This window comes from Carcharhinus amblyrhynchos, unplaced genomic scaffold (genome assembly GCF_965287045.1).
Source record: "Carcharhinus amblyrhynchos unplaced genomic scaffold, sCarAmb.v2.hapA chromosome_1428, whole genome shotgun sequence".
Lineage (NCBI taxonomy): Eukaryota > Metazoa > Chordata > Chondrichthyes > Carcharhiniformes > Carcharhinidae > Carcharhinus > Carcharhinus amblyrhynchos.
The window spans coordinates 575-13,513 of record NW_027651168.1 but is presented as its reverse complement, the minus strand read 5'-3'; the positions used below and the strand labels follow the sequence as shown (position 1 = coordinate 13,513).

The 12,939-nt window shown below is 52.6% G+C and overlaps 1 protein-coding gene across 1 annotated transcript; it reads right to left on the bottom strand.

Annotated features, from left to right (window-relative positions):
• Nucleotides 1–4,843: 4,843 nt before the first annotated feature.
• On the bottom strand, nt 4,844–11,508 carry pmf1 (polyamine modulated factor 1). The gene is made up of 5 exons (XM_080185253.1): nt 11,192–11,508; nt 9,394–9,499; nt 8,198–8,298; nt 7,350–7,545; nt 4,844–6,117 (listed from the first exon to the last, which is right to left on the bottom strand). Exons 1-5 carry the CDS (start codon nt 11,506–11,508, stop codon nt 6,073–6,075), a joined length of 765 nt encoding a protein of 254 aa, XP_080041379.1. The 3' UTR covers nt 4,844–6,072.
• Nucleotides 11,509–12,939: the final 1,431 nt, after the last annotated feature.

The window sequence follows — 12,939 nt, the reverse complement described above, 5'->3', positions numbered from 1 at the left end:
TGTTTACCCTTCATTCACATTCTGTCAAAAGACGGACACTGATATATGTGAGGGGGAAGGTGCGGAACGGGGTGGGGGGGAATAATCTCACGGGGCTGGACTATCGATTGGCCAATTACTGGGTAGAAATTGATTGGGAGCAGGAGGGGAGAGGAAGGGAGGGGATGGGGAGGGTAATTAACTGAATGTTAAACACTCAAAAGACTCCCTGATGTGATAAGTGGGACTTGAAACAAGGGCGCAATTTAAATAAAACAAGACCCCGCCGTGCTTTTTATTCAAGAGGACACTGAGTGGGCAGCACTCAGGGTTAGAGAAGAAACAGGAGCTAATCAGCCTAACAAGCAGGTCCTTAATTAGCGAAAGCACGCGGAACAGGTTACAGAAACGATCGAGGGGTAGCATGCCTCGCATGTGCCTGCCAGTGACTCGGAGTGGGTTACAGGCACGAGCAGCAGTCTGTCCCGGAGTGAGGACATGGTGCACACGTGTGGGGCAGTTTATCTGTTCTCTGAACTTTAAGTTTATTTATTAGTGTCACAAGTAAGGCTCACATTAACACTGCAATGAAATTACTGCAAACATCCCCTAGTCACCACACTCCGAAGTCCTTTTGGGAACACCCAAGGGAGAATTTAGCATTAGAATCCCTACAGTGCAGAGGGAGGCCATTCGGCCCATCGAGCCCACACTGACCACGGCCCCACCCAGTGACCCTATCCCCGTAACCTCACATATTTACTCTGCTAATCCCCCTGACACTAAGTGACAATTTAACATGGCCAATCCACCTAACCTGCACATCTTTGGATTGTGAGGGGAAACTGGAGTGCTTGGAGGAAAGCCTCCTTCTGCACTGTAAGGATTCTATGATTAGAATCTGTGGGGCAGCACCTAGCATGGCTGCCTCTCAGTTTCAGGGACCCACATTCTATTCTGGCCTTGGGTCACTGCCTGTGTGGAGTCTGCATGTTCTGCCCCGTGTCTGCGTGGGTTTCCTCCAAGTGCTCTGGTTTCCTTCCTCAGTCCAAAGATGTGCTGGTTAGGTAGATGGGCCACGCTAAATTGACCCTACTGTCAGGGGGAATAGCAGGGTAAATATGTGGGGTAATGGAAACAGGGTAGGATTGTGGTTGGTGTAGACTCGATGGGCTGAATGGCCTCCTTCTGCACTGTAGGGATTCTGTGAAAAAGATCATCTGGATCACTCTCACATTGGCTCTTGGCAAAGTCAGCCAGCATAGAAAAGGCCCTTTGGCCCATTGAGTCTGCACTGGCACATGACTACCACTAAAGGAGCACTTTTCCCATTTCCCAGCACTTCTCCCATATCCTTGAATGTTATTTCAAGTGCTCATCCAAATATTTTTGAAAGATTGTAAGGTTTCTGCCCTCCACTACCTTCCTAGGAAGTGCATTCCAGATTCCCACCACCCTCTGAATAAAAAGCTTTTCTCAAATCCCCTCTGAATCTCCTGTCCCTCACTCGAAAACTCTGTCCCCTCATGATTGACCCCCTCAACCAAGGGGAACAGCTGCCCCCTACTCACTCTGTCCATACCCCTCAATCATGTCCCCTCTCTGCTCCAGAGAAAACAATCCAAACCTAACCACTCTCTCCTTATAGCCCAAATGCTCTATCCCAGACAACATCCTGGTGGATCTCCTGTCCCTCGTGAGTGACCCCTGAACCAAAGGGAGCAGCTACAAGGCAAGCGGGCTCTGCACAAATTGACCACTCTGTTCCTTACATTAAAACAGTATAAAAACAAACAGGGGAGATGATGGCCCAGTGGTATTATTGTTAGACTATTAATCCAGAAACTCAGCTGATGTTTTGGGGGACTTGGGTTCGAATCCCGCCACAGTATATGGTGGAATTTGAATTCAATAAAAGATATCTGGAATTAAGAATCTACTGATGACCCATTGTCGGAAAAACCCATCTGGTTCACTCATGAGGTGGCACTGCTGTCTCACAGCGTGAGGGACCCGGGTTCGATTCTCAACTTCGGTCAGTGTGTGTGCGTGTGTGTGTGTGTGGAGTCTGCACGTTCTCCCCGTGTCTGCATGGGTTTCCTCCCATAGTCTGAAAGACGTGGTTAGGATGCATTGGCTGTGCTAAATTCTCCCTCAGTATACCTGAACAGGCACCAGAGTGTGGCAACGAGAGGATTTTCACAGTAACTTCATTGTAGTGTTAATGTAGTTTCACAACACCAGGTTAAACTCCAACAGGTTTATTTGGTAGCACGAGCTTTTGGAGCACTGTTTAACCTGGTGTTGAGAGACTTCTTACTGTGCCCACCCCAGTCCAACGCTGGCATCTCCACATCAGTATTAATGTCAACCTGCTTGCGACAATAATACTTAATGTCCTTTAGGGAAGGAAATCTGCCATCTTTACCCGGTCTGGCCTACATGTGACTCCAGAGCCACAGCAATGTGACTGACCCTCAACTGCCCTTGGGTAACAAGGGATGGGCAATAAATGCTGGCCCAGCCAGCGACACCCATGTCCCACAAATGTATTTTTAAAGAGTACCGCACTGGCTTGTAAAGTGCTTTGGGATACACCAAGGTTGCGAAAGGCGCTAGAGGAATGTAATTCCTTTAGCCACCCCCCCCACCTCTAATTAGGTGAGGTTGAAACAGAACGAGACAAGGGAACAATGGTGTGTAAGGAACCCGAGAAATCTTCTTTCAACTGCAAAACTTTTCCTTTCAGTAAGGAATCAGCGTGGTCCCCCACTCGGAATTGTTTGTGTCTATTGGCGTGTAAGAATCTTAAGTCAGAGGAAAACCTTGGTAACGGAGGTTACAATGCAGGAAGGGTGGGGGGGCAATGGGAGTGCTGCACCCTCCCCACTCAGTCAGCGGGGATGGTACCTCATCCCATTAGCTGGGTAATGGCCTCAGTGGTTACACAGGGCAAAGATCACAGCTCCCGTAATCCGCTATTCAGGGAGCCCCACACTCTCAAAGTGAGTTACTTTTGTCCTCTTTGTGTTCGGAGACACAGGGAGATGACACTCCGCGGCGAGATCCATTTATCCTGGTCACATCTGGCAGGGCTGGAAGTCGGGGCGGGAGGTGGAGGGGAGGGTGGGGAGAATGCAGAGTTAGATATTGATTGGAGTCGGGAAGTGGGGGGAGGGGTCCTACTTTTAGTTACAGCGACTGCTGATTGTAATGTGACACCATTGTAAGAAACTCCTCCAACGCCGCGGCGACATGGACAACGGCCTGCACTCAGCGAGCAATTCAGATCTGGGAAAAGTGGCCAGGACACTGCACAGCTCACCCACCCTGGACTCACACACCAGGGGGCACAGCTACAACAACCTGTACTGAGTCGCTGCCAAAACTCCTGGTCAAACAAGGCAGGTTCTGAGGAGAGGCTGATAAGAGAGGGTGGGGTGGGATTTGGGGAGGGAATTCCAGAAGACAGACCCTCCGGAATGGGTCTGATCAACATTCAGGAGAGCCCAGAACTGGGGGAGTGCAGATATATTGAAATGTTGTAGGACTGCAGGTGACAGAGAGAGGGAGGAGGGTGTAGGAGGTGACAGAGAGAGGGAGGAGGGTGTAGGAGGTGACAGAGAGAGGGAGGAGGGTGGGATTTGGAGGAATCTATGATGGGCCTGTTTGTGTTGTAGCGTTCTATGTAAGAGAGAGAGGGAGGGGCTGTTGGAGGTGACAAGAGAGAGGGAGGGGGTGTAGGTGGTGAGAGAGGGAGGAGGGTGGGATTTGGAGGAATCTATGATGGAGTTGGTGAGGCTATGCAAGTATTTGGAAATAAGGATAAGAATACCCTACACTGCAACAGCAACACCCCTCTCTCTTACTCCCCCAACCAGAATCCAGAATATACCCACCCATGCTTCATCTGCCGCTTACCCCTCGACGCAATGGGCCACACAAGCTGAGCAGGCTGCTCCACATCAGTGAGCTGTTGATGTAGAAGATGCTGCTGAACAGGCTAGTGGTTCTTTAGGACTCTCCAGAGGGGAACTGTTTAAACAGTTGGAAAGTGCAGGTATTTGGGGAGATGGGATGGGATGGGAGAGCTCGATTTGAGAACTGGCACGGTGGGCCGAATGGCCTTCTCCAGCACCAAGCTGGTTCTCTCTGTCTGAATTTGGTGAAAAGGTCTCTCCTTTGCACTGGGGTGTGCGTCCTCAATGGAACAGCGTCTACAGGCTGGAGAGGGATTCTAAAAGAGCCTGAGTAAACGGAAGCTCAGATACCGCAACGGTCACTAATTGCGGTATCACCTGCCATTCAGACACTCCCCTGGAGAGAGGTTATTTAACCTGCCTCAGAGCAGGAGCTAAGGCAGAGCTGTCACCCCTCGCAGCTGAGGAGGGATCGGTTAGTTTGTTTGGCTGGGGTGCGACGCAGAGCGGGTTCAATTCCCATCACAGCTGAGGTCCCTAATGGAGGTCCAGCCTTCTCAACCGCAACTCCTTCACCTGAGCTGTGTTGACCCTCAGGTTAAATCACCACCAGGCATCTCTGCTCCTTAAAGAGGGAGATTCCAGCTGAAGATATTCTGAGCAATGGTGACTTTACCCTTACAAGCGAGGAGGGAAGAACCTGCAGGCAGGAGTAGCCATTCCTTGGGCACAGATGAACCCAATTCACTGAGATATCTGTTGGGCAGACAGATCAGTGCCTGTACACCAGCACGAGAAAGGAGCTTGGGGGAATGAAGAGACAGAATACAAGATGGTTTTGTATTTCACACCGATTTCCAGCTTCATTTTAATTCCAACATACACACACAAATTTACACAGTGGATCCTACCTCCCCCTATCTCTCTTCCCGCCTCCCCCCCGCTCTCCGAGCAGCGCAGAGGTTGTACGCTGTCTGTTGTGCAGTGGAAGTAGAGATGTCACCTGCTGCGGATTTTGAAACTGTGGATCCAGGGACAGGCAGCAAGCTGCAACAAGCTGGAGATCGGGACAAGAATGGAGCGAGCATAAACCAGGTTGGTGGTCTAGTGAGAGTCCACGCAGTCCCCTGGCCCGGGAGGGGCAGGGTTAACCGCCGATCGGCATCACAGAGAGAGATGGTTAAGGCAATGCACCCAGACGGATAAGGCGTCAGTGAGGCAGCTGTGCTGTGTTTCTGGTCTCTAGGATAGGCACTGTTTCCACATTCCACAGCGTGATCTTCATCGTCCCACCATTAGCTCCGAGCCAGATACCTCTCCACCCACCGTCCCCCACCTCGGGGTCCTCACTCACATGTTGTCCTGGGGAGAAGGTGTTAACAGCCCCCAGCACATCAGTACAGACCCAGATCAGGGCCAACCCTCCCAGAAACTGGACAACAGCTTGAGCAAGGTGAGACAGCAAGGAGCAAGACGGCACTCCACACAAAACTGAATCTTAACCGGGAAGATGTAGCAACACCATAACTGGGAATAAAGCTTCCACAGTCCGAAATCCAAGGCACAGGTAAAAATATTTTACAGGAACTTTGCATCATCAAGCTGAGAAAACTGACTGTCCCCCATCAAACACTCCCAGGACAGCTACAGCACGGGGTTAGATACAGAGTAAAGCTCCCTCTACACTGTCCCCATCAAACACTCCCAGGACAGGTACAGCATGGGGTTAGATACAGAGTAAAGCTCCCTCCTACACTGTCCCCCCATCAAACACTCCCAGGACAGGTACAACACGGGATTAGATACAGAGTAAAGCTCCCTCTACACTGTCCCCCCATCAAACACTCCCAGGACAAGTACAGCACGGGGTTAGATACAGAGTAAAGCTCCCTCTACACTGTCCCCCCATCAAACATTCCCAGGACAGGTACAGCATGGGGTTAGATACAGAGTCATTGCTGTTACATACACTATTCACTCACCCTTCCCACCCCGGTACACTTCACTCCCCATACCAGTTATTTAGTTCAGTTGCAGTCAGACTTGGGAGTCAGGTTGGTTCACCTGTTACAGTCGCAGGACAGGGATTATGAATGAAGGCGCAGGAAGATGGGATCGAGAATAACATTTCCGCTTTGACACTGGCCTTCTGATTCCGGCTGTCTTTATTTCCTCACTGCTCATCCAGCTGGAACTGACGACAGAGTTCAGTGCATTCCTGACAAATAAACACAGAGCAGTGACACTAAGAGGCAGCTTCCTCCTCAACACCGAACACCCATCCAACAAAGCTGAGACAAGCCCATCATTAACACAGGTATTATCACTAGCAAGCAATCCAGAGACCCAGCATAGTGCTCAGGGGACCCAGCTTCAAAAAAAGTTTTGAGAGTTTATTTATTAGTGTTTCAAACAGGCTTACATTAACTCTGCAGTGAAGTTATGTGAAAATCCCCTTTTCGCCACACTCTAGCGCCTGTTCGGGTACACTGAGGGAGAATTTAGTACGACCAATTCTCTCTAACCAGCATATCTTTGGACACTCAGGGACAATTTAGCCTGGCCAATCCACCTAACCTGCACATCTTTGAACACTAAGGGGCAATGTTCCTAACCAACACATCTTTTGAACTATGGGAGGAAACTGGAGCACCTGAAGGGAACACATGCAGACACAGGGAGAACATATAGATTCTGCACAGACAGTGACCTGAGCTCGAAATCGAACCTGGGTCCCTGATGCTGCTAACCATTGTGCCGCCCTCGGAAGGATGAGACAGCACTGGAAAGGGTGCACAGGAGATTTACCAGGGTGCTGCCTGGAGAGTTTTAGTTGTGAAGAGAGCTGGGATTGTTTTCCTAGGAGCAGAGGAGACTGAGTGGGGACACAGCTGAGGTATGAAATATTACGAGGGACATAGATTAGACAGGACAAAACTTTTCCCCTTGGTGAAGGGATCAATGTCCTGTGGGGCAGCAGTGTTAAGCACAGTGCCACTGTACCACCCACCACAACAGATGGTAAATCTGAATTCAATAATCAAACACGTCTGGAGTTAGCAATCTACAGATGACCATGAAACCATTGTCGATTGTCAGAAAAACCCAACTGGTTCCTTTTAGGGAAGGAAATCTGCCATCCTTACCCGGTCTGGCTTACATGTAACTCCAGAGCCACAGCAAAGTGATTAACTCCCACACTGCCCCTCTGAAATGGAGGGCAGGTAGGGATGGGCAGTAAATGCTGGCCCAGCCAGCGATACCCTTGTTCTGTAAAAATAACAAATTCTCACAACTCATTTTCCCAACACCTGTTTGGCAAGACCCCATTTCCTCAACCCCCCCACACCATCCCACTCTCACCCCGTCCCCATAGCTAACACCCCCTTACTGCGACTCCAGGGGATTAACTGAGGGGTTTATGGTTTCCTGACCCTGAATGTGACCTACCTGCCATCGCTGGCACTGCTCGTCCCGACATCGCGCTAAGGCCTCAATCCTCTCTCTGCCCTGGAGGACAGACTGGGCCAGAGCTGCATTCTCTTCCTCGGCCCTCTTCAGTTTGAGCCGCAGGTAGTCGCGCTGCTGTTGTAGGTATGGCGCCAGGTGTCTCTGTATATCTGTCACTGGAGAGCCCGAGGGACGCCTGCAAAATTCAACAGTGGTGGCTTCAACCGGCAGTGATCACACCCTGCAGCCTCCAACTCACACTGACACAGAGCCCCACCACTCCCAAACACACAGTGATCGACTGGCACTGTCACACCCTGCTCACCTAATGGCCCCTCTCTCTAGAAAGTCTAACAACACCAGGTCAGACTTTTTACTGTGTTTACCCCAGTCCAACACCGGCACATCCACATCATGCCCTCTCTCTAACCCAGCGATCAGGAGCAGGAACCCTGGCTGATTTCCCCCCCCTTCTCTCTAACCCAGGGATCACTGGACAGTGATCAGGAGCAGGAACCCTGGCTGATTTCCCCCCCCTTCTCTCTAACCCAGGGATCACTGGACAGTGATCAGGAGCAGGAACCCTGGCTGATTTCCCCTCTCTCTCTAACGCAGGGATCACTGGACAGTGATCAGGAGCAGGAACCCTGGCTGATTTCCCCTCTCTCTCTCTAACCCAGGGATCACTGGACAGTGATCAGGAGCAGGAACCCTGGCTGATTCCCACCCACCATCCCCTTCTCTCTAACCCAGGGGTCAGTAAAACCGGATACAGCAGCTAAGAAAGCCCTCGCGAGTTGACACTTTATTCGCGCAGCGCGGGGGGGGGGTTTTTTTTTGCTCCTTACCATGCAGGCTCTGAGCGTTCTTCAGAGTCTTGTTCCAGCCGATCCAGTTTAGGAAGCGCTCGTTCAAACAGCCCGTCTTCAGAAATCTGTCTGACCTCCTCCTGCGATGGGGTATGAGAAGATCCAGCATGACAATCCACGCACAAGGCTAATTATTCACCCCAAAACTCAGAAACCTCAACCTCAGAGAGTGAAAATGCTGCATTGTTAAAAGGGCAAGCAGAAGCAGATGTAGCTGGAAGTGAGGACGATGTTTTATTGCAGTGTATTCTGGAGAGGCAATGGCCTAGTAGTATTATCATAGGATCCTGACAGTGCAGGGGGCCATTCAGCCCATTGAGTCTGTACCAACTCAATGTGTGATACACAGGTCACTGAAAGTGGCAATGCAGATGGAGGTGGTGGTCAAGGCGGCATACGGCATGCTTGCATTCATCGGCCGGGGCACTGAGTTTAAAAATTGGCAAGTCATGTTGCAGCTTTATCAAACCATAGTTAGGCCTCACTTAGAATATAGTGTTCAGCTATGGTTGCCACACTACCAGGTGTGGAGGTTTTGGAGAGGGTACAGAAAAGATTTACCAGGATGTTGCCCTGGTATGGAGGGTATTAGCTATGAGGAGAGGTTGGAGGAATTTGGTTTGTTCTCACTGGAATGACGGAGGTTGAGGGGAGACCTGATAGAAATCTACAAGATTATGAGAGGTACGGACAGAGTGGATAGTCAGAAGCTTTTTCCCAGGGTGGAAGAGCCAATTACTGGGGGACACAGGTTTAAGGGGCAAGGTTTAAATGAGATGTACAAGGCAAGCTTTTTTTTTTACAGAGGGTGGTGGGTGCCTGGAACTCACTGCCAGGGGAGGTAGTGGAAGCGGACACAGTAGTGAGTTTTAAGAGGTGTCTTGACAAATACATGAATAGGATGGGAATAGAGGGATATTGTCCCCGAAAGGCTAGGGGGTTTTAGGTAAGTCGGGCAGCATGGTCGGTGCAGGCTTGGAGGGCCAAAGGAGCACACTGTTCCTGTGCTGTAATTTTGTTCTTTAGTTGGGCTTCGATGAAGCCATTCCTCCCTTCATGTCTGCCAGGAGGCTTTGAAAGAACATCCCGATCAGCACTACTTTCCTTGCCCTTCTGCAAGGGGCAATTATTAATCAATTAACTCCCTCCAATAGATGGGACTGCGCATTCCTCACCTGAATAGAGTTCTGGAGCTGGGAGATGAGTTGTTTGTAGACACTCTGTGTGAACTGTGGGTGAAGCTTGTAAACAGCTTCGAAGCACTTGGAAAATCTCTCAAAGCTGTAAACATGGAAGAAAATCTGTCAATAATTAGAGAAACACACTAAGTGGGCAATCTCCCACCAAAAAACTCAAATACACAGCTGGCATTAAAACTCATTTCAGATACAGAGCCAACGAACCTCAGAGTGTCTAAGGTCAATTAACCATCCCACGTGGATGACATGGTGGTACAATGGTTAGTGTTGCTGCCTCACAGCACCAGTGACCCAGGTTCAATTCCCAGCTTGGGTCACTGTGCGGAGTCTGCATGTTCTTCCTGTATCTGCGTGGGTTTCCTCTGGGTGCTCCAGTTTCCTCCCACATGGGAAGTAGATTGACCGTGCTAACTTCTCCTTCAGTTTGATTTTGATTTATTATTGTCACATGTATTAGCACGCAGTGAAAACTATTGTTTTGTGTGCAATATACAAAGCATACCGTTCACAGAGAAGGAGAGGAGAGAGTACAGAATATAGTGTTACAGTCATAGCTAGGGTGTAGAGAAAGATCAACTTAACGTGAAGTAAGTCCATTCAAAAGTCTGACAGCAGCAGGGAAGAAGCTGTTCTCGAGTTGGTCGGTACGGGACCTCAGACTTTTGTATCTTTTTCCTTAAGGAAGAAGGTGGAAGAGAGAATGTCCGGGTTGCATGGGGTCCTTAATTACGCTGGCTGCTTTGCCAAGGCAGCAGGGAGTGTAAATGGAGTCAATGGATGGGAGGCTGGTTTGCCTGATGCACTGGGCTACATTGACGACCTTTTGTCGTTTCTTGTGGTCTTGGTCAGAGCAGGAGCCCATACCAAGCTGTGATACAACCAGTTGGGTGCACTGGCTGTGCTAAACTCTCCCTTGGTGTACCTAAACAGGTGCTGGAGTGCAGCAACTAGGGGATTTTCACAGTAACTTCATTGCAGTGTTAACGTAAGCCTACTTGGGGGCAGACAGCTACTCCCGATCCCAGGAACTTAAGCCTGTTAACCGGCAAAGAATGTTTTACCAGCATACCGTTATTCGGGAACGCCTCTGAGGTTGCACTGGGAGGCTGAGTAGTGACTGAGATTCAGCGAGTAAAATTTTTATTTAAGTTAAAGTGACGGTGGAGTGGGGGAGGGGGGAGAGAGAGACTGGGGGGGGGGGGAAGAGAGACGGGGGAGGGGGGAGAGAGAGACGGGGGGGGAGGGGGAGAGAGAGACTGGGGGAGGGGGAGAGAGAGAGGCGGGGGGGGGAAGAGAGAGACGGGGGGGGGGGAGGAGAGAGAGAGACGGGGGGGGGGGGAGAGAGAGAGACGGGGGGGGGGGGGAGAGAGAGAGACGGGGGGGGGGAGAGAGACGGGGGGGGGGGGAGAGAGAGAGACGGGGGGGGGGGGGAAGAGAGAGACGGGGGGGGGGGAGAGAGAGAGACGGGGGGGGGGAGAGAGACGGGGGGGGGGGGGGGAGAGAGACGGGGGGGGGGGAGAGAGAGAGACGGGGGGGGGGGAGAGAGAGACGGGGGGGGGGTGGGAGAGAGAGACGGCGGGGGGGGGGAGAGAGACGGGGGGGGTGGGAGAGAGAGACGGGGGGGGTGGGAGAGAGAGACGGGGGGGGGTGGGAGAGAGAGACGGGGGGGGTGGGAGAGAGAGACGGGGGGGGGGGGTGGGAGAGAGAGACGGCGGGGGGGGGGGAAGAGAGACCGGGGGGGGGGGGGGGGTCAGTGCTTGGTGGCCGGGTTTACCTGGCGGTTTCCAGCAGTTTCTCCAGGGTGGTTTCCATCGCCACCGAGAAGAGTTTCAGCCGCTTCGACTCCTCGGCCCGAACCGCGGCTTCGCCCCCCGAGGCGGGCGAGCTGTCCGAGACACCGGGGGAAGCCTGGGTCCCCGGCTGGCCAGCTCCGCCCTGGACCCCGGCTCCATCCTGGGGCTGGCCAGCTCCGTCCTTGGCCCCCGGCTGGTCAGCTCTGTTCTGGACTCCGGCTCCATCCTGGGGCTGTCCGGCTCCGCCCTGGGCCTCGCTCACCGCCCGGCCAACCGCCTCTCCGGCCTCGCGCTCCATTCTTCCCGCCAGAACCCCGCTCGAGCACTCAAACCGCCTGTCCCGCCCACTGACAGCTGATTGGACAGGTATTCTGTCCATCAACCCGACCCCCCTCGTCCTGCTCCGATTGGCTAAAGCCGCTGTCAATCGGGGGAGGATCCGGAAATGCACCAGTCAGGGGAGCCGAGACATATGCAGTGGGTGCTGGGATTTGTCTCCGATTCGCTGATTGGCTCCTTCCGTCCAGCCAGGGACAAATAACACAAAGCAGCTGATTGGCCAAGGCTGGTGCAGGGATCTGGATCTGGATCATTGGGATCTGTTCAAGAGGGCGGGGTTACACCTGAACTAGGGGCCGGGGGGGGGGGGCAACTGGGTACGAGCTTTAACAAAAGGGATGGCGTGGACAAGTTGGGCCAAAGGGCCATTTTCCATGCTGTAAATCTCTGTGACTCCAAGGTTGCTATCACTCATTAAAAGAACAACCTCTGCTCCAAACCCGCATCCTTTTGAGAGACAAGAGGACAATTTACTGCAGTGCTGAGGGAGTGCCGCACTGTCAGAGAGAGGGTCAGTGCTGAGGGAGTGCCGCACTGTCAGAGGGTCAGTGCTGAGGGAGTGCCGCACTGTCAGACAGAGGGTCAGTGCTGAGGGAGTGCTGCACTGTCAGAGAGAGGGTCAGTGCTGAGGGAGTGCCACACTGTCAGAGAGAGGGTCAGTACTGAGGGAGTGCCGCACTGTCAGAGGGTCAGTGCTGGGGGAGCGCTGCACTGTCAGACAGGGTCAGTGCTGAGGGAGTGCCGCACTGTCAGACAGGGTCAGTGCTGAGGGAGTGCTGCACTGTCAGAGAGAGGGTCAGTGCTGAGGGAGTGCCGCACTGTCAGACAGGGTCAGTGCTGAGGGAGTGCCGCACTGTCAGAGAGAGGGTCAGTGCTGGGGGAGTGCCGCACTGTCAGACAGGGTCAGTGCTGAGGGAGTGCCGCACTGTCAGACAGGGTCAGTGCTGAGGGAGTGCCGCACTGTCAGAGAGAGGGTCAGTGCTGAGGGAGTGCCGCACTGTCAGACAGGGTCAGTGCTGAGGGAGTGCCGCACTGTCAGACAGGGTCAGTGCTGAGGGAGTGCTGCACTGTCAGACAGGGTCAGTGCTGAGGGAGTGCTGCACTGTCAGACAGAGGGTCAGTGCTGAGGGAGTGCTGCACTGTCAGACAGAGGGTCAGTGCTGAGGGAGTGCTGCACTGTCAGACAGGGTCAGTGCTGAGGGAGTGCTGCACTGTCAGAGAGAGGGTCAGTGCTGGGGGAGTGCCGCACTGTCAGAGAGGGTCAGTGCTGAGGGAGTGCCGCACTGTCAGAGAGAGGGTCAGTGCTGAGGGAGTGCCGCACTGTCAGACAGGGTCAGTGCTGAGGGAGTGCTGCACTGTCAGACAGGGTCAGTGCTGAGGGAGTGCTGCA

Bases quoted from the DNA above. Each gene is read 5' to 3' on its own strand.
- pmf1 (XM_080185253.1), bottom strand. From the start codon at position 11,508: ATGGAGCGCGAGGCCGGAGAGGCGGTTGGCCGGGCGGTGAGCGAGGCC. The intron at 7,546-8,197 runs GTAAGGAGCAAA...TGAATTTTGCAG, and splicing joins GAACGCTCAGAGCCTGCATG to GCGTCCCTCGGGCTCTCCAG. The intron at 6,118-7,349 runs GTAGGTCACATT...TTTATTTGTCAG, and splicing joins AGCAGTGCCAGCGATGGCAG to GAATGCACTGAACTCTGTCG.